The 24,487-nt window shown below is 51.3% G+C and overlaps 1 protein-coding gene across 2 annotated transcripts in view; it reads left to right on the top strand.

Moving 5' to 3' along the window:
- USP25 (ubiquitin specific peptidase 25) overlaps positions 1-24,487 on the top strand; it is a 274,636-nt gene that overhangs the window by 155,472 nt on the left and 94,677 nt on the right. For both annotated transcript variants that reach the window (XM_075335070.1, XM_075335071.1), the window contains exon 16: positions 301-529. In XM_075335070.1, coding sequence (XP_075191185.1) covers positions 301-529 — 229 coding nt within the window. The remainder of the gene's footprint in view (positions 1-300; positions 530-24,487) is intronic.

Here is a 24,487-nt window from a genome sequence, read left to right as displayed (position 1 = left end):
TCTCTTAAACCCCAAAAAAGTGGTAAAAGTTTTGAAAATGCACAACATTTGGGCGTAGCTCAGAGTTGATCCAAAGTTTTGCTATTATTGGAGTTTTTAGCTTCTACCCCTGAGAAACCTTTGATGTCTAGACTCATGTGTCCCTCTGAGGACCATCTCACCATGCCCCATTTAGGGTATAATTCGCAACGTTTGAGTCCTTTATCATCAATGCGATGGCAGACACATATGGTCGATTGTATACTTGTGTTCTCGTATTCTATTCAGCCAAAATGGTCTGTGAAATATTTTATATCTTAGGTCCCGTATCGGTTACACGCTGTATTGGTTCACGAAGGACAAGCGAATGCCGGCCATTATTGGGCGTATATATTTGATCATAATGAAAAGCGATGGATGAAATACAACGATATCTCAGTGACGAAATCATCGTGGGAGGAGCTGGAGCGCGATTCCTTTGGTGGTTACAGAAATGCCAGTGCCTACTGCCTGATGTACATCAATGATGGGGAGCAGCATTTAATACAAGGTCATTATAACACATGAACTCATCAATATGTAGATAGACTGCCACGAGGCTAAGGGGAACTTGTCATATGCAAAAATCACCATTAACCTGCTGAAGGTACATAGCTTAACAGTGCTGCCTGGCCGCCTTACTGAAAGGGCGGCTAATGGGAGGAAATTAACTTATATCATCCCTGGAGCCGCTTGTTTCCAGTCATGGGGGCTTGAACGTAGGAGCACTTATAGTCCTCGCTCAGTAGACTGAGCGGCAGCAGTAATCACTCCCCGGCACATTGATGTAATTTCTCCATGCACGCTCCTATGACTGGAAGTGAGTTGCTTCCGAGAAGATATCTGTTAATTTTCTCCCAGTAGCTGCATGCAGGTATCATTTTTAGGCTGGGGGGGGACACACGGGCATTAATGCGACACATCGCATAACACTCGACTCCTGCTCTGCTGGAGTATAAGCCTAGTGTTGCGTGAGTGTCATCCGACTATACTGCGATCCTGCAATCACAGCACAGCCGTGGAGGGGGAGGGAGGGATTTATCTCCCAATTTCCTCCATTGTCAGCTCAAGCGATTCTCGCACTGCTCTCGCATTACATCGGTGTACTGCGAGAGCAACGTGATGTTTCTCCCGCCCCCATAGACTTGTATGGGTGCGAGTGAAACTGAATCAGATTCTACCTGCAGCATGCTGCGACAGTTTTCTTCAGCGCTCTATTGGGAGACCCAGACGATTGGGGTATAGCTACTGCCCTCCGGAGGCCACACAAAGCACTACACTAAAAAGTGCAAGGCCCCTCCCCTTCTGGCTATACCCCCCCGTGACATCACGGGTTCTCCAGTTTTAGCTTTGTGTGCGAAGGAGGTCAGACATCCATGCATAGCTCCACAGATTTTAGTCAGCAGTAGCTGCTGACTATGTCGGATGGAAGAAAAGAGGGCCCATATAGGGCCCCCAGCATGCTCCCTTCTCACCCGTGGATGGTGTTGTAAGGTTGAGGTACTTATTGCTAGTACAGAGGCCGGAGCCCACATGCTGTTTTCCTTCCCCATCCCCATGAGGGGCTCTGGGTGAAGTGGGATCTTACCGGTCTCCAGGCACAGAGACCGAGCTCCATCCACAGACCCAAAAGAACCTGCTGGATATGGAGCTGAGTATCGTCAGGGACAGGGCCCTGCTACATCAAGGTACTCTGTGTCCCCGGGCAAGCGCGCACACACACACCAGCATTGCTGGGAGTGTTAGTGCGCCGGGGACAACAGCGCGGAGCGCTGGTGCTATTATTCACTGCAGCTTTGCTGAGTGAATTTATGTATTGAAAACGGCCGCGCCGGCCGCTGCTGATTGTTTTTTACATTGTGGCGCGGCTGGGACTTGTGGTGCGCCGGGGGACTTCGGCGTCGGCCGTGCTCATAGGACGGCCGCGCTTATTACTCGAGTCCCCGGCTTTGCGGCCTAGCTTTCGTTTCGTTCCCGCCCCAGCCCTGCCAGTCAGAGGAGGGGCGGGACGCTGTACAGAAGCTCAGCGCAGGGAGCTGGAGTCTGCTTTGCATTCTCCAGCCCCCTCTCACTGAACACAGTGAGACGCCGGGTTCCCGCTCTTGGCTGGGGCTCGCCCACGGCCCGCCCCTCTGCACAGGACGGGGAAGAGAAGCCGGCAGCCATTATGGTTTCCACTCTGGGAGAACGGAACCAGTCACAGGTTTTTGGGCGACCTCACACCCGCTCTTGTGCGGGCGGTAAGCAGTACTGACACCACTAATGCTGAAGTGGGCTTTTGGACTGTGTGCTGATATGCTATGCACTGTACTGCACTGTCGCTATTCTGGGCAACAGCAGCAAATAAGCAATGCTGCTGAGGCACAAGCTTTCAATGCTTCGTCGTTTGCATGTGCTGCAGTGTTTACTGTCAGATTGGGCAACAGCAGCAGTAGAGCAATTTGTGCTAAGGCACAAGCTTTCAATGCTGCTTCGCTTGCATGTGCTGCACGGTTTATTGTTATGATTCACTGTATGTCGCTATTCTTGGCTAATGCGCCCAGATAAACAGACAAAAGCAGCAGTAGAGCAATGGTGCTACGGCACAAGTTTTCAATGCTGCTTCGCTTGCATGTGCTGCACGGTTTATTGTTATGCTATACATTCACTGTATGTCGCTATTCTTGGCTAATGCGCCCAGATAAACAGACAAAAGCAGCAGTAGAGCAATGGTGCTACGGCACAAGTTTTCAATGCTGCTTGACTTGCATGGGCTGCAGTGTTTACTGTCATGCTTGTATGCTATACATTCACTGTATGTCGCTATCCTTGGCTAATGTTCCTGGATAAATAGACAACAGCAGCAGAAAGGCTAGGGTGCTAACGCGCAAGCTTTCAATGCTGCTTGGATTGCATGGGCTGCAGTGTTTACTGTCAGGCTTGTATGCTATACATTCACTGTATGTCGCTATCCTTGTCTCATGCTCCTAGATAAATAGACAACAGCAGCAGAAGAGCAAATGTGCCAAGCCACAAGTTTTCAATGCTGCGTGTACTACATGTACTGAAGTGTTTATTTGTACTTCATGCTTGTATGACTATTCACTGTACGGTCGCTATCCTCGGCTAGGCTCTTAGATAGCTAGACAACAACAGCAGAAAAAGACAAGTTGCCAATGCACGGGCTTTCTATGCTGCTTGTACTGCATGTCATACGGTTCCAGGACCCCCAGTGCGTGCAATTGCTCAACCGGGGTCTCTGCTATATGTGGCCAAAAGAACCACCTGTGATCTCTGTCCAGAGACAGGGACGAAGTTGCAGTTTTTCCGCTGATATATTGTCTGTGACTATGACTGACATCTTACAGACTTTGCACCCCAAGCAGACCGTGGGCAATATGGTTGCAATGACCCTGGCCGCCCTGATTTGGAGCATCTCAAGGCGCCAGAGTGATTCCAGGCATCCCAGAGAGCAGGCATCCGACACGGTCGACAGTCCCAGATGGCCTAAGCGGGCTCGCTGGGATTAGCCCTCGACTCCATCACTGGTCAAGGTCCCAGCTGGAGTACTCTCTGTACGTTGAGGCAGACGTAGCTGTTCAGGACTCTGATCCTGAGACCGCTCTCAATCCGGATACACCGGATGGTGACGCTATAGTGAATAATCTTATTGCGTCCATCAACGAAAGGTTGGGTATTTCTCCCTCAACTCCTCCAGTGGAGGGGTCAGCTTCACAGCAAGAGAAATCTCTATTTCAGTATCTCAAGCGTATATTGAGTACTTGTTTAGCACTCTGACTCCAGAGAAGCAGTCCAGAAACGACACGCTTATCACGATAAGCGTTTCTCCGACCGTATTAATGAGACACGTGTCGCTCCCCCCTGACGTGGTCAAGCGCTAGACCCAGTATCCAAATGTGGATCCCCAATCTCCATGCTTGCAGCTAGATCTATAGTTGTAGTGGTGGATAGGACTTCACTTCAAAATGCCATTGACAGGCAGATTGGCCTCTGGTTGCAATCTGTCTATGAAGCTATCGGCAGGTCGGTTGCTCCGGCAGTCGCAGCCGTGAAGGCACTCCAAGCTATTTCAGCTAGTATTGCGCAGGGGGTCGCTGTCACAGGTACTCTCGGTCCCAGCAGCGTCTTTAACTCGCAATGTCGGCATGGCGAATCATGCTGTTATTGCTGTCCGAGACTCTACGAGCCGGACGTCAGTGGCATCCGCCAACTCCGTGTTTTTACGCAGAGGCTAGTAGTTGAGAGATTGGAACAGAGGCTGCTTCCAACGAAGTGCTTAACCAGGTTGCCTTTATCTAGTGATAGTCTGTTGGTAAGGGTTGAATGAAATCATTCAACTATCCAAGACGACTCAAAAAGCCCAGAAGGGCATAGATTCCTAGCGGGCTCAATCACGCCCGGGGAAGGCAGCCGGAGGACCCGCTACCAAAGTGTTTTTCCTCATAATTTTCAGCCCTCTCACTCCGCAACCGCGGGGGGGCAGACTCCCCCGCTTTAGCGGCATTTACCTACCGCAGGTCAAGGGCCTGTGAGTGAGAGTCAGTTTGTTTTCAAACTACCGCACCGACCGAGCCGAGGCTCTTCTGCAGGCGGAAAGAGCGGTAATCCCTGTTCCTCTTCAGGAATCAGATACGCATTTTGCTCCGACCTGGTCGTGGTGCCAAAATAGGACGGCTCCTTCCGTCCCGTTCTGGCATTTATACTGCTTAACAAGCACGTGAAAACCAGGCGGTTCCGGATGGCATCACTCCGCTCCGTCATTGCCTCTCTGTCTCAAAGAGTTTTCCTAACATCAATAGACATCAGGATGCTTATCTACACGTGCCGATTGCTCCGAGGCACCGGCGTTGGCTACGATTCGTTATTAAAGACGAGAATATTTCGTTTCGTAGCCATACCCTTTGGCTGGCGACAGCCCCACGGGTGTTCACCAAGTTCGTGGCAGCAGAGGGAGCAGTCCCGCGCTCTCACGGTCACTCTGTGATCCTTTACTTGGGCAATCTACTGGTCAAGGCACTCTCCTTTAGAAGCATGCCAACACAACCTGAACATGGCGCTGGACCCTTCCCAGAGTTTCGGGTGGGTCTTCAACTTTTCAAGGTTGAACCCAATCGCTGGCATCTCCTGGAGAGTTTTCACACTCTCTCAGCGATAGTGAAGCTTCCGCTGGACAAACAGCGTTCACTACAGACGAGGGGGCAGTCTCTCCTTCAAGGAGGCGCCTCATCCAGAGGCGAGCTTTTTTCACGCAGTTTCATCTGCGTCCGCCTCAATAGCACATTCTTCGCTTATGGGAGGGAAGTCGATGTCCCTACACAGGAACGTGTCACTTTTCCAGACGGTCAAAGACCGTCTTCAGAGGAGTCCACTCTTCAACTCAGTGGTCTGGAGCTCTGGGCAGTGTATCTTGCACTGCAAGCCTTCCTGCAGTGGCTGGAATGCAAATAGATCCGAATTCAGTCGGACTATCCACAGCGGTGGCATACACCAACCACCAAGGCGGACTACGCAGTCGACAAGCCTCCCAAGAGGTCCGGCGGATTCTGCTATGGGTAGAAGACAGAGCATACACCATATCAGCTGTTCATATCCCGGGCGTACAACACTAGGAAGCAGACTTCCTCAGTCGCCAGGGCGTGGACGCAGGGGAATGGGCTCTGCACCCGTTTGTTTTCAAGAAATCTGTAGCCGCAGGATGAAGACGGACGTCGACGTCATGGCTTCTCGGCAACAACAAGGTCCCGATTTTCATGACGCGGTCTTACGATCAAAGAGCTCTGGCGACAGGCGCCTTGGCTCAGGATTGGTCACAGTTCCAGCTACCGATTGCTGCCACACCATCCTCGTCGCCCCAAACTGGCCGGGGAGGTCGTGGTACCGAGATCTGTGGCACCTCACCGTCGGTCGACCGTGAGCACGACGTCATTGCCACCATGAGACGGGCTAGCCAGCCGCGGTCTGCCAAGATCTACCACAACTCGTGGAAGATATTCTTATCTTAGTGTTCTGCTCAGGGAGTGTCTCCCTGGCCATCGGCATTGCCTACTTTGCCTTCCCTCCTGCAATCTGGTTGGGAAAGAGGTTGGTCGCTCGGCTCCCTTTAAGGGCAAGTCTCGGCACTATCCGTGTTCTTTTCAGAAGCGTCTAGCACGTCTTCCTAAGGTGCGCACGTTACTACAGGGGGTTTGTCATATTGTGCCCCCGTACAAGCGGCCGTTAGATCCATGGGATCTGAACAGGGTACTAGTTGCTCTCCAGAAGCCGCCTTTCGAGCCTCTGAGGGAAGTTTCCCTTTCGCGCCTGTCACAGAAAGTGGCCTTTCTGGTTGCGATCACGTCGCTTCGGCGAGTGTCTGAGCTGGCGGCTCTGTCATTCAAGGCTCCCTTCCTAGTATTCCACCAGGACAAGGTGGTGCTGCGCCCTATTCAGGAGTTTCTCCCTAAGGTTGTATCCGCGTTTCTTCTTAATCAGGATATATCCTTACCTTCCTTTTGTTCTCATCCGGTTCTCCGGTATGAAAAGGATTTACAGTTGTTAGTTCTGGGGAGAGCACTCAGAATCTACATTTCCCGCACGGCGCCCATGCGCCGCTCTGATGCATTTTTTGTCCTTGTCGCTGGTACGCGCAAGGGGTTGCAGGTTTCTAAAGCCACCATGGCTCGATGGATCAAAGAACCAATTCTTGAAGACTACCGTTCTGCGGGGCTTCCGGTTCTTTCAGGGCTGAAGGCCCATTCTACCAGAGCCGTAGGTACGTCCTGGGCATTACGACACCAGGCTACGGCTCAACAGGTGTGCCAGGCAGCTACCTGGTCGAGCCTGCACATTTTTTCACCAAACATTATCAGGTGCATACCTATGCTTCGGCGGACGCCAGCCTAGGTAGAAGAGCCCTGCAGGCGGCAGTGGCTTCCCCATAGGGGAGGGCTGTCTTGCAGCTCTAACATGAGGTATTTCTTTACCCACCCAGGGACAGCTTTTGGACGTCCCAATCGTCTGGGTCTCCCAATAGAGCGCTGAAGAAGAAGGGAATTTTGTTACTTACCGTAAATTCCTTTTCTTCTAGCTCTTATTGGGAGACCCAGCACCCGCCCTGTTGTCCTTCGGGATTTTTTTGTTGTTTGCGGGTACACATGTTGTTCATGTTGAACGGTTTTTCAGTTCTCCGATGTTACTCGGAGTTAATTTGTTTAAACCAGTTATTGGCTTTCCCCCTTCTTGCTTTGGCACTAAAACTGGAGAACCCGTGATGTCACGGGGGGGTATAGCCAGAAGGGGAGGGGCCTTGCACTTTTTAGTGTAGTGCTTTGTGTGGCCTCCGGAGGGCAGTAGCTATACCCCAATCGTCTGGGTCTCCCAATAAGAGCTAGAAGAAAAGGAATTTACGGTAAGTAACAAAATTCCCTTCTTCTCGGCCCGATTAGGGCTGAAAAAAAAATCGCTCATTGAGGCTGTCCCATAGAGTAACATGGGTCCAAGTGGAATGCGTTTTTTTTTTGTGTTTAATCGCATTCAACTCGCTCCATTTTACTTGCCGTGTGTGCTTACCCTTACACTCTCTACCTGCGTTATATCCCCACATCTGCATTTTTTTTTTTCTCATGTCCCTGTTAAGGTTCGTTTACTCAATTATCTTGAACGATCGCTCCTGGAGCCATTGTTTCTCCATAATCTTTCAGTCCTAACAGACTGCCAATCACCGGATAAACGAGCAAAACGCTCTTTCTTTGGGTGAAATAATCTTTTCGTTGGCAGAAAAGTTCTTTATTCTCGGCAGCACATCGTCCACTGAAAAAAAAGGACCCGAGCTGCCGAGAACAATGTCAGCCTAAGCACACAGAACGATTTATTACAGATCACTCTGTCAAGGGAGAAATGTAGGTAAGACTGCTAATGGAATGGAGTCTTTGTTCAGGGCAAATCCAAAGGACAGGTCCAAATTAGCTATCTGTACAGTTATTATAAATAACTCAGACAATGATCACTATGAGACGTGTTCACTGTTTGAGCCAGTATATATGACTGACTCGTGTATTAAAAAAGACTCGTAATTATACCATACAACATTCGACTTCAACCTTGAAGCAAGAACAGGGAGTGATCATCCCACATATTACATCCCTTATTTCTGCTGTGAGAAAATCATAATTATAAAATTCTCTCAGTATATTATGAAATACCTTTCTGTTCATTATTTATTCTGACCTGATTATCTAGTTAGCACAATCCTTCTGTGTGAAATCACTGATAAGACTTTCACTAAAGGCCCAGTCACACACAACGACTTACCAGCGATCCCGAAAACGCTGCGACTTAATAGGGATCGCAGGTAAGTCGCTTTTTTTTTACTAAGGTGAACAAGGGGAATGAGGAGAGGTTGTCCATGTGGACAATCCCTTTAAGTACACACATTCGTTAAGGACAGTTCAGTTGCTGTTCTTGCTGATCGATTGTCATTTAATATCCCGTTACACAGGCAGGCCGCTCTTGCACATTGAGTTGTGAAGGTAGCCTGGGCTATAGGTTGTTTGTTCAAATGTAATAAGATTATCTGTGTATGTAAATAATCAATGAATAGATGTTGTTGCATAATTATCTGTGTGTCTATATGGCAATCGCACAGATGCCATAATATGATTCTAAGCTGTATGTTCAAGAAAGAGTTAACCAAGGAAGAGTGAACAGATGTATAAACAATGAACAGTGAAGCCCTTCTTAAGGTACCGTCACACATAATGAGATTGCGGTTTCCGTGACGCAGTAGCGATCCCGTTAGCGATCTTGTTATGTGTGACACCTACCAGCGATCAGGCCCCTGCTGTGAGGTCGCCGTTCGTTGCAGAATGGTCCAGGCCATTTTCTTCAAAGGCGATGTCCTGCTGGGCAGGACACATCGCTGTGTTTGACGCTTTGTGACAGCGTCACTGACTGCCGAGATCGTTATACATGTCGCTGTATCGTTGCTGCGTCGCTGGTAAGATCTGACTGTGTGACATCTCACCAGCGACCTCCCAGCGACTTACCAGCGATCCCTATCAGGTGGAATCGTTGTCGGGATCGCTGGTAAGTCGTTGTGTGTGACTGGGCCTTTATATTGAGCGCTTGTGATGTATCTTCTGACATCTACCCAGTCAGACGTTACGGGCACAAGAGGGCACCGCAGGACCGGTGTGACACTGAAGAAAGTGAAGCATCTGGAGGGTGAGTGTATGACTGGGCTGGAGACCATCAAACAACAAAAAAAACCACTGCAGTGGTGCTTTAAACGGGTTGTGATAAGTGTATGATTATAGGTCCTGCTACAGAGATCCCCACTGATATCTGAAAATTGGAGCCCAAGGTGCCCCACATCAATGGAGCAGTACTGAGTATTTCTTCATCGTTCCTTATGGGAGACCCAGACCATGGGTGTATAGCTTCTGCCTCCGGAGGACACACAAAGTACTACACTCAAACGTGTAGCTCCTCCCTCCGGGCTATATACACCCCCTGGATGACAATCTAACCAGTTCAATGCTTTGTGTTCAGGAGGTCACACACACATGCATTCTCTGATTTTTAATTTTCAAGATTTTTGATTTCAAAGATATGGAAGAAAAGCGGGTCCAGTCTGGACTCCCGGCATGTCCCTTCTCACCCCACTGTGTCGGCGGTGCTGTTAAGGTTGACTTTACAAGGCTGGAGCCTTCACATGCCGCGCTCCTTCACCATCCCCTGTGGCTCTGGCTTGAAGTGGGAGCCATCACGGTTCTTTCTGCCTTGCAGGAGACCGGTCTCCATCCGCAGCCCTGTCAGGTTCCTGTCGGACGGAGCGTTTAATTAACCCCCCCCCCCCCCCCCCAGGGACTTGGCCCTGCGTCTCAAAGCTAAGTATTGAGACGTTTTTCAGGGGTCCTGGGTACATTTATTAAGGGGAGAGTGTGTCTTTTGACTTTGCTGTGAATTCCGGACGGTTCTCTGGGTTTTTCCTGAGAACCGCGCCGACGGTGCCTGCTCGTCGGCCGCATGTAAAAATCTAGCCCCGGCTTCAGTTGCGGCCTAGTTTCGTTTTCAGCTTCCCCTGCATGATTCATTCAGGGGAACAGTGTGGCGCCGCCCACCGGCCGTTCAGCAGAGGGGAGGACACTCCTCTCTGAGGAGATGTTTCCCTCCCCTGTATCTCTCCTTGGCCCTCCGGTTTCCCGCTCCTGGGCTAATCCCCGCCCCCCCTCCTCCCTCCAGCGCCATTTTATCAGCGTTTTCACACTGATCGGCGCTGGCTGCTGCAGCTGCTGCATCCTGGAAAGCAGACGCTTCACTGGGGGTCCGAGCTGTGGAATCCGGAGGGCACACACGGTCTGGTAAGCCACAACCTCTGGTTGTGGACTTTATTATACACTCTCAGGGGGTCATTCTACAGGAGTGTATTATTTACTGCAGAGCCTCCACCTCAGCAGCATGTCTGTCACTAGGAGCAAGAAAGCTGCTAAACTGTACGCTATATGCACTGCATGTCAGCTCATTCTGCCAGAACCGAGCACATATCCACATTGTGATGCCTGCTCTAACATGGTGGTGCCTCAGCCTGGAGCCTCCTCAGGGGTCCCTCCGGCTGCTCCGGCCCCGGTGGCTGAACCCCCGGCTTGGGTAGCATCTTTTTCCAGAGCTATTTCCCAGTCTTTTGCCGACTCCATGGGACAGCTTTCCCGGACTCTGCTGACCATGCATCAGCCCCCTTCTCAGGGCGCCTCTGCTGCTCCGAGCTCTGCAGAGCTCTCAGAGCAGGTTTTAGGACCTCGTCCTCCTAAACGGAGACGCAGGGACCCTTCTCCTTCCTCGTCCCACGGCTCTGATTCACGAGCTGAGGTGCAAGGCGAGGAGGATACTTTTACTGTGGGCTCAGACGCTACCTCTATGTACCCCATTGACTTATCTGAGGGTGATGCGGATGTTAGTGACTTGATTGCATCCATTAACTCCGTACTGAACCTCAATCCACCAGTGTCAGAGGAACAAGCCTCTCTGGTAGAAATACACCAGTTTACCTCTCCTAAGAGAGCTAGGAGTACGTTTTTTAACCACTCCAGTTTTCAGGCCACTGTTACCAAGCCCAGGGCCTGTCCTGACAAACGCTTTCCAAAGCGTAGTTCTGATGACCGTTTTCCCTTTCCACCAGAGGTGGTTAAGGAGTGGGCTCAGTCCCCAAAGGTTGACCCTCCGGTGTCTAGAATCTCAGCCCGAACAGTCGTATCTGTGGCCGATGGCACCTCTCTTAAGGATCCCACTGACCGCCAGGTTGACCTTCTGGCCAAATCTGTATATGAGGCGGCAGGAGCCCCGTTCTCCCCGTCTTTTGCAGCAGTGTGGGCTCTTAAGGCAGTCTCTGCCTCTCTGGCGGAGATACATTCCCTCGCCAGGGACTCTATACCCGAGACGGTTGCCTTAACCTCCCAGGCTTCGGTTTTTTCATCCTACGCCATGTCTGCCATTCTGGAGGCTTCTCACCGCACGGTGGTGGCTTCCGCTAATTCTCTCGCGATCCGCAGGATCTTGTGGCTTTGAGAGTGGAAAGCAGACGCTTCTTCTAAGAAGTTCCTTGCTGGGCTCCCCTTTGCTGGGTCCCGGCTGTTCGGTGAACAACTGGATGAAATTATTAAGGAAGCTACTGGCGGGAAGAGTACTTCCTTGCCACAAACTAAAACCAGGAAACCTGTCCAGGGCAGGAACCAGTTGAGGTTTCGTTCCTTTCGTTCCTCTAACTGGTCATCCTCTAAGCCCTCAGCTTCGTCCACTACCTCAGCCAAGGATCGTAAACCCAACTGGCGCGCGAAACCGCGTCCTCAGAAGAACGGAGGAGCCGCTGCCACTAAGGCAGTTTCCTCTTGACTATCTGGCTGCGCCAGCAACGTCCTTGGTCGGTGGCAGGCTCTCCCACTTTGGCGACGTGTGGTTTCAACACGTCTCCGATCAGTGGGTGCGGGATACCATCTCCCACGGCTACAGGATAGAATTTTCTTCCAGCCCGCCAAACAGATTTTTTCTGTCCACTCCCCCCTGCTCCAAGGCCGCCACCTTCTCTCAGGCCGTGGCATCCTTGCAGGCCAACGGAGTAATTGTTCCGGTTCCGGCACCGGGAACGGTTCAGAGGTTTCTACTCAAACCTCTTCCTAGTCCCCAAGAAGGACGGTTCCTTCCGGCCCATCCTGGATCTCAAGCTTCTCAACAAGCATGTTCAGGTGCGGCGCTTTCGCATGGAATCTCTGAGATCGGTCATTGCCTCAATGACCCAAGGAGATTTTCTAGCATCCATCGACATCAGAGATGCCTATCTGCATGTGCCTATTGCGGTTTCACACCAGCGTTGGCTACGCTTTGCAATCGGAGAGGAACATTTCCAATTCGTGGCTCTCCCCTTCGGGTTAGCCACGGCCCCTCGGGTATTCACCAAGGTCATGGCAGCAGTGGTTGTGGTCCTGCATCTCCAGGGGTTGGCAGTAATCCCCTACCTGGACGACCTTCTAGTCAAGGCCTCATCCAGTGCAGACTGCCAGCGGAGTGTCTCGCTCACTCTCGCCACACTTGTTCAATTCGGGTGGCTTGTCAATCTGCCCAAGTCCACTCTGACCCCGACCCAGGAACTTACGTACCTAGGGATGCAATTCGAGACTCTGCCGGCACTTGTGAAGCTGCCCTTAGTCAAACAGCAGTCCCTTCATCTGGCGGTGCGCTCTCTGTTGAAGCCCCGCCGTCATTCCATCAGGCACCTCATGCAGGTGCTGGGTCAGATGGTGGCGTCAATGGAAGCGGTTCCCTTTGCCCAGTTCCATCTGCGTCCTCTGCAGCTGGACATTCTCCGCTGTTGGGACAAGCGGACCTCTTCCTTGCACAGGCTAGTGGCTCTGTCGCCGCAGACAAGGAGCTCTCTTCAGTGGTGGCTTCGGCCCCTCTCTCTGTCACAGGGACGCTCCTTCCTGACTCCGTCCTGGGTGATCCTCACCACGGATGCCAGCCTCTCCGGCTGGGGGGCAGTATTTCTCCACCACCGAGCACAGGGCACTTGGACTCCGTCCGAATCAGCCCTCTCGATCAATGTGCTGGAAATCAGGGCTGTTCTTCTAGCTCTCGTAGCCTTTCACCACCTGCTGGCGGGCAAGCACATTCGAGTCCAGTCGGACAACGCGACAGCGGTTGCCTACATCAATCACCAGGGCGGGACTCGCAGCCGCCTGGTAATGTTGGAAGTTCAACGAATCCTTCAGTGGATGGAGGACTCCAAGTCCACCATATCCGCGGTCCACATCCCAGGCGTAGAAAACTGGGAGGCCGATTATCTCAGCCGTCAAACCGTGGACAGCGGCGAGTGGGCCCTTCATCCGGCAGTGTTCAGGTCAATCTGCCGCAAGTGGGGCACTCCGGAAGTGGATCTAATGGCATCCCGGCACAACAACAAGGTTCCGGTTTACGTGGCTCGCTCCCACGATCCTCAGGCCTTCGCAGCGGATGCGCTGGTTCAAGATTGGTCCCAGTTCCGTCTGGCCTATGTGTTTCCCCCTCTAGCTCTCTTGCCCAGGGTTCTGCGCAAGATCAGAATGGAGGGCCGTCGGGTCATAATCATTGCTCCGGACTGGCCCAGGCGAGCTTGGTACCCAAATCTGCTCCGTCTGTCCGTAGAAATGCCGTGGCATCTCCCGGACCGCCCAGACCTTCTCTCTCAAGGTCCGTTCTTCCGCCAGAATTCTGCGGCTCTCAGATTGACAGCGTGGCTCTTGAGTCCTGGATCCTGACGGCTTCAGGCATTCCTTCTGAGGTCATCTCCACTATGACTCAGGCTCGGAAGTCTTCCTCGGCCAAGATTTACCACAGGACTTGGAAGATTTTCCTGTCCTGGTGTCGCTCTTCCGGCCATGCTCCTTGGCCGTTCTCCTTGCCGACCATCCTGTCCTTTCTACAGTCCGGTCTGCAGCTAGGACTGTCCCTCAATTCCCTCAAGGGACAGGTGTCGGCTCTGTCGGTATTTTTCCAGCGGCGTATCGCCCGACTGGCTCAGGTGCGCACCTTCATGCAGGGCGCATCTCACATCATTCCTCCTTACCGGCGGCCTTTGGATCCCTGGGATCTTAATCTGGTCCTCACGGCCTTACAGAAACCCCCCTTTGAGCCTCTTAGGGAGGTTCCTTTGTTTAGACTTTCACAGAAAATGGTTTTTCTAGTAGCCATAACTTCTCTCAGGAGAGTCTCTGATTTGGCTGCGCCCTCTTCGGAGTCACCTTTTTTGGTGTTTCACCAAGACAAGGTGGTTCTCCGTCCGACTCCCGATTTTCTCCCTAAGGTGGTATCTCCTTTCCACCTTAACCAGGACATTTCATTGCCTTCCCTTTGTCCGGCCCCTGTGCATCGCTTTGAGAAGGCGTTGCATACCTTGGATTTGGTGCGGGCGCTCCGAATCTGTGTCACGCACCGCCGCTTTTAGGCAGTGCACCTCACTTTTTGTGCTAACCACGGGTCAGCGCAAGGGTCTCTCGGCTTCTAAACCGACCCTAGCTCGTTGGATTAGGTCGGCCATCTCCGATGCCTACCAGTGTTCTCAGGTGCCCCCACCGCCAGGGATTAAGGCGCACTCGACCAGAGCTGTCGGTGCCTCCTGGGCTTTCAGGCACTAGGCTACGGCTCAGCAGGTCTGTCAGGCTGCCACTTGGTCTAGTCTGCACACCTTTTCGAAGCACTACCAAGTGCATGCTCATGCTTCGGCAGATGCGAGCTTGGGCAGACGCATCCTTCAGGCAGCTGTCGCCCACTTGTGAAGTTAGGTTTTGCCTACTTCTCAGTTTTGTTTATTTCCCACCCATGGACTGCTTTGAGACGTCCCATGGTCTGGGTCTCCCATAAGGAACGATGAAGAAAAAGAGAATTTTGTTTACTTACCGTAAATTCTTTTTCTTATAGTTCCGACATGGGAGACCCAGCACCCTCCCTGTTGCCTGTTGGCAGTTCTTGTTCCGTGTGTTTCACCGGCTGTTGTTGTAGACAGAGGTTCAGGTTATTCCGGGTTTTACTCTATCTCTACTTGTGGGTGGATGTCCTCCTTCAGCTTTTGCACTGAACTGGTTAGATTGTCATCCAGGGGGTGTATATAGCCCGGAGGGAGGAGCTACACGTTTGAGTGTAGTACTTTGTGTGTCCTCCGGAGGCAGAAGCTATACACCCATGGTCTGGGTCTCCCATGTCGGAACTATAAGAAAAAGAATTTACGGTAAGTAAACAAAATTCTCTTTTTTTGGCCACCACTCCTATGGGAAGTGGCTGGAGATGTGGTCAGACATGGTCACTGTGGAAACCTCCTACTATACCCTCCTGCACAATGAGGCGTTCCCAGCACTTTGGGTCCATTGCTAGAGGATGTGATCAGTACCTGTAAAAGGTAGTAGTCTGGGCTTACAAAGTAGAGATGCATAGCACGTCCAGGAGATTGAGGGGTCTTATCCTCTAACCTTAGAGGAGAAGCTGCACAGAAGTGCTCTGGTGGAAAGTCCTCTTCCGATCTGTAGTGCGGCCTCAGGACTTCTGATCCAAAAAGAAACGCAGCGCCGGAGGAGATTCCTATAATGTCACAGGCTTTTCCAGCAATTCCCTACTTATAAATGTGTCAGCTTCTTCACTTGGGACTCGCGCTCTCGCACCATTTTCATGCTTTTTAGCAAAAAGGATATTTTGTACACCGGACAATAAAGGGTTAAACAATATTACAAATGATGCCGAAGTCTCTGGTTATTTTCCTCTTGATTTGTCCAGCCGTGACTATTGTAAATCCGTGAAACATTTGTCATGTCACAAATGCTGACGGACCCTCAGGTTCGGGGTGTAGATGTGTTGGAGCATAATAGAAATTGATATGGCAGCGATTTTCTGTGTGACATGCTGCGAGATGGATGCTTTCCTTTGGGCTAAAATCAAGTAAAATTATACTGATAGAAGTGCATGCAACACATAGGTTTTGATTTATTACACAGAATGCCGAGCTTCTGGAGCCATCGCTGGAGATCGCTAATGCCAATGAAAGTTTGACTCCATACCTTTGGGCCAGGATCATACACGCTGTCATCACTTTTGGATGTTGTTTTGTAGTGAGATGGGTTTAAAGCGGATCTGTCACTAAATAAAATGCAAATTGTATAAGTACTAAATTGATCTTAGATCGGTTGCAATTGGCATATTTAATTTGATCCATATTTTAATCCATGGCTGTACAGTCCTAAATGAAAATGTAACCTCCATCTTCATCCAGCAAGCCTTGATTGACAGCTCCTCAGTGTCCCTCCTCCCTGCTGAGATCTCACACTACTCAGTACAGGCTGCAGCTGTCAGGCTGGGTGGACAGGGGGACTTTCATGGATTCGGCAACTTCATTCTTAAAGTGTATTTACGAGTGCCAGTTTTCTCCCGTCAATGCACCCTACCAAGCGCCAGACTGACATATCTAAATACAGACTATAACAAGTGGCGCTTATTTACCGGTCTGTTTAAATGGGGCCAGTGGTCCATAATGGAGACAGAAGATCTTTCTGCCGATCACACAGTCAAGCAAAAGGCTTATTCATCAGGTGAAAAGATCATTCGGTGAATTGTTCTGTGCTGCTGAGAACAGTGGACACTGCGCACTGTAATTGGACTATAGGGTGATCCTGCACCAGACTTGGGGTAATTTCACACTTGCGTTTTTTTCCTTCCGTCACAATCCGCCCGTTTGGAAAACAGCGGAATCCGTTAACGGATTCCGCTGTTTCCCATAGACTTGTATGGATGACTGATTGTGCTAAAAGGACCTGCGTTGCTTCCGCTGGGCGACGCTGCGTTTCTTCCACCGAGCGGGAGGCTCCACCCACCCCGCACACATTCTCTGCTGCCGAGTGATCAGCTGATCGTTTACAATAGTCTGCTGCCGGTGAAACTGTAAAAAAAAAAAAAAAAAAGCTGATTGCATTGTTTTGTACGATCCATTGCATCCGTTGTGCCACTATATGCGACACATCCGTTGCATCCGTCACACAACGCAATGCAACGGATGCCGTTCAACGCAAGTGTGAAAGTAGCCTTAAAGGGTTTTTCTTTGTCGCTCCATTGGGAGACCCAGACAATTGGGTGTATAGCTTTTGCCTCCGGAGGCCACACAAAGTATTACCCTTTAAAAAGTGTAACCCCTCCCCTCTGCCTATACACTCTCCCGTGGATCACTGGCTCCTCAGTTTTATGCTTTGTGTGGAAGGAGGCACACATCCACTCATGCATTCTCAGATTAGTTATGTCGGTTGGAAGAAAAGAGGGCCCCCACGGGGCCCCCCGCATGTTCCCTTCTCACCCCACTACGTCGGCGGTGTTGTTAAGGTTGAAGTACCCATTGCGGGTACAGAGGCTGGAGCCACATGCCGTCTCCTTCACCATCCCTTAAGCGGCTCTGGGAGAAGTGGGATCCTAAGCGGTCATCCATTTACTGGGACCGTGCTCCCTCCGCAGCCCCTGTGGGAACCTGCTGGACCGGAGCCTCTTCAACCTCAGGGACCGGGCCCTGCAACTCAAAGGTACTCTGTGTCCCCATTGGGGACTGTGCAGGGAGCGCACCTTCTTCCCGGAAGCCGCGGCAGCTGCTGAATTGAGAAGGCCGGTGGACTTCCGCGCCGACCGTGCCTGCTTGTCGGGCGCGGTCTCAAATTTAGTCCCTGGCTTCATCGCGGCCTTGTCGCAAAAATCCCGCCCCCGGGCCTGCCTGTCAGGGGTAAGGGCGGGATTACCGACCTGACGTCGGATGTGAGGGCTGGAGCATCCTGCATGTTTTCCTCCCCCCTCACTGATCACTGTGGGGACCCCAGATTCCTGCACTTTCCTGGCGCCGCCCACGGCTCCACTCCTCCCCTGAGAGCTCCGGCAGCCATTTTTTGGCATTCTGCCGGTGGAGGATTCTCAGTGAACAGCTCTGCAGCTCCGGGGGATCTAAGGCAGGGAATCTGGAGGACACATTCCGCTTGTTAGCGGTTGGTAAGCCACACCGGTCACCCGCTGCTGGTCCCCCTAGGGTGCGATACGTGTGTGTGTGTATATGTATATATATATATAGGGTATATGGGAAAGGGGTATACAACCCGACCGAACAGATATAGATAGAGATAGATATATATATATATATATATATATATTTTATATATAATATATATATATATATATATATATATATATATATATATATATATATATAATATTATATATATATATATATATATATATATAATATTATATATATATATATATATAATATTATATATATATATATATATATATTATATATATATATATATATAATATTATATATATATATATATATATATATATATATATATATATATATATATATATATATATATATATATATTATATATATATATATATTATATATTATTTATATATATATATTATATATTATTTATATATATAAAATATATATATATATATATTATTTATATATATATTATATATATATATATATATATAAAATATATATATATATATATATATATATATATTAATATATATATATAATATATATATTTTATATATATAATATATATATTTTATATATATAATATATATATTTTATATATATATATATATATCTATCTCTATCTATATCTGTTCGGTCGGGTTGTATACCCCTTTCCCATATACCCTCAGTGATCACTCTCCTAGGAGACAACAGCATGTCGTCCACAAGGAGCAAAGCTGCTAAGGCACAGGGTTTTTTTGCGGCCTGTACCTCTTGTGGGGCTATGTTACCTGCGGGTTCCACCTACCCTCACTGTGAGCAATGCTCGACCCCTGTTTCGCTTGCTCAGCCGGCGCCTCGGACACTAGTGGGCCCCTCGGCTCATTTAGACCCCCCTGCTCCCCCTGTCCAGGCTGCAGGGACAGAGTTCGCCTCTTTTGCTGAGAAACTCTGAGTCACTTTCTCAATCCATGGCTCAGTCTATGGACAAATGGTCTTCTAAGCTGCTAGAGGCTTTGCAGTCCAGACCGGTCCTTTCACGGGCCCCGGCCCCTGTTGGCTCGTCGCCTCCAGGCCCCTCTCGGTCCGCGCCGCAGCGCGCTCCCAGGTTGGCCCCTAGGTCTCAGGCGGAGGACTCCTGCCCGGACCACAGTCCTAGACCGGCTAAGCGGGCTCGCTGGGACTCTTCCCCGACTTCCTCTCGCTGCTCGGGTTCCCAGCTTGAGGACTCTCTGGAGAACGAGGCGGACGTCGCAGCTCAGGGCTCTGACCCTGACGTCGCCCTTAACCTTGATACACCTGAAGGGGACGCCTTAGTAAATGATCTTATCTCGTCCATCAACCAGGTGTTGGATCTCTCTCCCCCGCCTCCTCCTGTAGAGGAGTCGGCGTCTCAGCAGGAGAAACACCAGTTTCGGTTCCCCAAACGTACACGCAATGCGTTTTTCGATCACTCTAACTTCAGAGACGCTGTACAGAAGCCCAGAGCGGTCCCGGACAAGCGCTTTACTAAGCGCCTCACTGACACGCGTTACCCCTTCCCATCTGAAGTCGTTAAGGGTTGGGCTCACTGTCCCAAGGTGGATCCTCCAGTCTCAAGATTGGTGGCTAGATCCGTGGTATCGGTTGCAGATGGCTCATCGCTAAAGGATGCCACTGACAGACAGAGCTCCTGGTGAAGTCCATCTATGAGGCCACGGGCGCGTCTTTTGTCCCGGCCTTTGCAGCCGTGTGGGCACTCCAAGCTATCTCGGCTTGTCTGACTGAGATTAATGCTGTCACACGTAATTCTGCTCCGCAAGTTGCGTCTTTGACCTCTCAGGCGTCAGCCTTTTCATCCTACGCCATGAACGCCGTCCTGGACTCTGCTAGCCGTACAGCTGTAGCATCCGCTAACTCTGTGGCAGTCCGCAGGGCCATGTGGCTGCGCGAATGGAAGGCAGACTCGGCTTCCAAGAGGTTCTTAACCGGTTTGCCGTTTTCTGGTGACCGTTTGTTTGGCGAACGATTGGATGAGATTATTAAGGAATCCAAAGGAAAGGATTCCTCCTTACCCCAGGCCAAACCTAAGAGACCTCAACAGAGAAAGGTTCAATTGAGATTTCGGTCCTTTCTTCGGCGCTCTATTGGGAGACCCAGACGATCGGGTGTATAGCACTGCCTCCGGAGGCCACACAAAGCAATTACACTAAAAAGTGTAAGGCCCCTCCCCTTCTGGCTATACACCCCCAGTGGGATCACTGGCTCACCAGTTTTCTGCTTTGTGCGAAGGAGGTCAGACATCCACGCATAGCTCCACTGTTTGTAGTCAGCAGTAGCTGCTGGCTCTATCGGATGGAAGAAAAGAGGGCCCATATAGGGCCCCCAGCATGCTCCCTTCTCACCCGCGGTGGTGCTTGTAAGGTTGAGGTACCTATTGCTGGTACAGAGGCTGGAGCCCACATGCTGTTTTCCTTCCACATCCCCTGGAGGGCTCTGTGGAAGTGGGATCTTGCCGGCCCCCAAGCCCTGGGGCCGGGCTCCATCCACAGACCCAGAGAACCTGCTGGATTTGGAGCGGGAGTGCCGTTCAGGGACAAGGCCCTGCAACTTTCAGGTACTCTGTGTCCCCGGCAGGCACGGACACTCTCAAGGCTTGCTGAGCGTTATAGTGCGCCGGGGACAGTAGCGCTGTACGCTGGGGTTAGGTCACTGCAGCTTTGCTGAGTGACGTTACATGTTGGGAACTACTGCGCCGACCGCTCCTGGAGCGGCGGCGCAGCTGCGACTTGTGGTGCGCCGGGGGCTTTGCGCCGACCGCGCTTTTACGGCGGCGGCGCTTCTAACTTTAGCCCCCGGCTTCTGCGGCCTAGCGCCGCTTCGTTCCCGCCCCCACCCTGTCAATCAGGGTAGGGGAGAGACGCTGCTCAATTGGCAGCGCCGAGGGCTGGAGCTTTATTTACATGCTCCAGCCCTCTCACTAGGCACAGGGGGAAGCAGACTTCCCGCTCTTCGTCGGTGTACGCCCAGGGCCCGCCCCCCCTCTCCACAAGGACGCCGGCAGCCATTACACATGCGATCTGGCTGGGGAAAGGCAGCAGGCTCTGGGAGACCCAGACTAGAGGGATTTCTGGCGACCACACACCGCTCCTAAGCGGGCGGTAAGCTGCACAGTAGTGCTGGCCCCACTAGTGCCTCAGTGATATATTAGTGTACTTCTTTCTTGGTACCATATATATATATTTATATAGTGCACTGTAAGGTCGCTTCTGGCTGGACACTCTGTACTGCTCTGAGGACGCAGCAACATGTCATCCGCAAAACGCAAGGCTGCCAAGGCACGGGCTGTGTGCACGGTTTGTACTGCATGTGGGGCTGATCTACCGGCAGGCTCCAATGATTCACATTGTGTGCAATGTTCAGTCCCAGTGGCACTTCGTCAGCCAGAGCCTATTGTGGTGGTAGCCCAGGCAGAGACGCCTGTGAACCCTGCCCCGGTGACGGGGACAGACTTTGCAGTGTTTGCTGATAAAATGTCTGAGACTATGACAAAAATCCTGGAGACCTTGCAGGCCAGGCCAGTTCCTCAGACCATGGACACTGCTGTGGCTATGCTCTCCGGTCCCCCTCAGTTGGAACTAATCCGTACTTCAAGGGGGTCTCAAGCATCAGAAGCTGAAGTCTCTGACTCAGATGACAGTCCCAGGCAGCCTAAGCGAGCTCGCTGGGAAAGACCCTCGACGTCATCACACTGCTCAGGGTCTCAGCGAGAAGAGTCTCTCTCTGTGATGAGACTGAGGACGGTGATCAGGATTCTAATCCTGAGGCCCCTCTCAATCTGGATGCCCCTGATGGTGACGCCATGGTTAATGACCTTATATCGGCGATTAATAGACTGTTGGATATTTCTCCCCCAGCTCCTTCAGCAGAGGAGGCAGCTGCACAGCAGGAGAAGTTCCATTTCCTGTATCCCAAGCGTAAATTAAGTGCTTTTTTGGACCACTCTGACTTCAGAGAATCAATCCAGAAGCACGACGCTCATCCAGACAAGCGTTTCTCTAAACGTTCTAAGGATACCCGTTATCCTTTTCCCTCTGAAGTGGCCAAACGCTGGACCCAGTGCCCAAAGGTGGATCCCCCAATTTCCAAGCTTGCGGCTAGATCCATAGTCGCAGTAGAGGATGGCGCTTCACTTAAAGATGCCAACGACAGACAGATGGACCTTTGGTTAAAATCTGTCTATGAAGCTATCGGCGCGTCGTTTGCTCCAGCATTCGCGGCCGTGTGGGCACTACAAGCTATTTCAGCTGGTTTAGCACAGGTGGATGCTATCATGCATCCAGCAGTGCCGCAGGTGGCGTCCCTAACTTCGCAAATGTCTGCGTTTGCGACCTATGCTATCAATGCTGTCCTAGAATCTACGAGCCGTACCTCTATGGCGGCCGCCAATTCTGTGGTTTTGCGCAGAGCCTTATGGTTAAAGGACTGGAAAGCAGATGCTGGTTCCAAAAAATGCTTAACCAGCTTGCCATTATCTAGAGACAGACTGTTTGGTGAGCCATTGGCTGAAATCATAAAACAGTCCAAGGGTAAGGACTCTTCCTTGCCACAGCCCAGAGCAAGTAAACCTCAACAGAAAAAGTGGCAGTCGAGGTTTCGGTCCTTTCGAGGCTCGGGCAAGCCCCAATTCTCCTCGTCCAAAGGGACTCAGAAAGGACAAGGGAGCTCAGATTCCTGGCGGGCTCACTCACGCCCCAGGAAAGCAAATGGAGGAACCGCTTCCAAGGCGGCTACCTCATGACTTTCGGCCTCCTCCCTCCGCATCCTCGGTCGGTGGCAGGCTCTCCCGCTTTTGCGACATTTTGCTGTCACAGGTCAAAGACCGGTGGGTAACAGACATTTTGTCTCGCGGGTACAGAATCGAGTTCAGTTCTCGGCCTCCACTTCGGTTCTTCAGAACCTCCCCACACCCCAACCGAGCAGATGCCCTGCTGCAGGCGGTGGACTCTCTAAGAGCAGAAGGAGTCGTGATCCCTGTCCCCCCTCAGGAACGGGGGCGAGGATTTTACTCCAATCTCTTTGTGGTTCCAAAAAAGGACGGCTCCTTCCGTCCTGTTCTGGACCTAAAACTGCTCAACAAGCATGTGAACGCCAGGCGGTTCCGGATGGAATCCCTCCGCTCAGTCATTGCCTCAATGTCCCAAGGAGATTTCCTAGCATCAATAGACATCAAAGATGCTTATCTCCACGTGCCGATTGCTATGGAGCACCAACGCTTTCTGCGCTTCGTGATAGGAGACGACCATCTTCAGTTCGTGGCTCTGCCATTTGGTCTGGCGACAGCCCCCCGGGTGTTCACCAAGATCATGGCAGCAGTGGTAGCAGTCTTGCACTCTCACGGACACTCTGTGATCCCTTACTTGGACGATCTACTGGTCAAGGCACCCTCTCAGGAGGCATGCCAACTCAGCCTGAATTTTGCACTGGAGACTCTCCAGGCGTTCGGGTGGATCATCAACTTCCCAAAGTCAAATCTGTCACCGACCCAATCACTAACGTATCTTGGCATGGAGTTTCATACTCTCTCAGCGATAGTGAAGCTTCCGCTGAGCAAGCAGCGGTCACTACAGACAGGGGTGCAGGCTCTCCTTCAAAGTCAGTCGCACTCCTTAAGACGCCTCATGCACTTCCTCGGGAAGATGGTGGCGGCAATAGAGGCGGTTCCGTTTGCGCAGTTTCATCTGCGTCCACTTCAATGGGACATTCTGCGCCAATGGGACGGGAAGTCGACATCCCTGGACAGGAAAGTCTCCCTTTCCCAGACGGCCAAGGACTCTCTGCAGTGGTGGCTCCTTTCCACCTCATTATCACAGGGAAGATCCTTCCTACCACCGTCCTGGGCGGTGGTCACGACAGACGCGAGTCTGTCAGGGTGGGGAGCAGTGTTTCTCCACCACAGGGCTCAGGGTACGTGGACTCAGCAGGAGTCCAGCCTTCAGATCAATGTTCTGGAAATCAGAGCAGTGTTTCTTGCCCTACTAGCCTTCCAGCAGTGGCTGGAAGGGAAGCAGATCCGAATTCAATCGGACAACTCCACAGCGGTGGCATACATCAATCACCAAGGGGGGACTCGCAGTCGGCAAGCCTTCCAGGAAGTCCGGCGCATTATGATGTGGGTGGAAGCCACGGCCTCCACCATATCCGCAGTTCACATCCCCGGCGTAGAAAACTGGGAAGCAGACTTCCTCAGTCGCCAGGGCATGGACGCAGGGGAATGGTCCCTTCACCCGGACGTGTTTCAGGAAATCTGTCGCCGATGGGGAAGGCCGGACGTCGACCTAATGGCGTCCCGGCACAACAACAAGGTCCCAACCTTCATGGCACGGTCTCGCGATCAAAGAGCTCTAGCAGCAGACGCCCTAGTGCAAGATTGGTCGCAGTTCCGGCTCCCTTATGTGTTTCCACCTCTGGCACTCTTGCCCA

This window comes from Anomaloglossus baeobatrachus, chromosome 2, assembly GCF_048569485.1.
Source record: "Anomaloglossus baeobatrachus isolate aAnoBae1 chromosome 2, aAnoBae1.hap1, whole genome shotgun sequence".
NCBI classification, from domain to species: domain Eukaryota; kingdom Metazoa; phylum Chordata; class Amphibia; order Anura; family Aromobatidae; genus Anomaloglossus; species Anomaloglossus baeobatrachus.
This window is presented reverse-complemented; position numbering and strand designations above follow the sequence as displayed.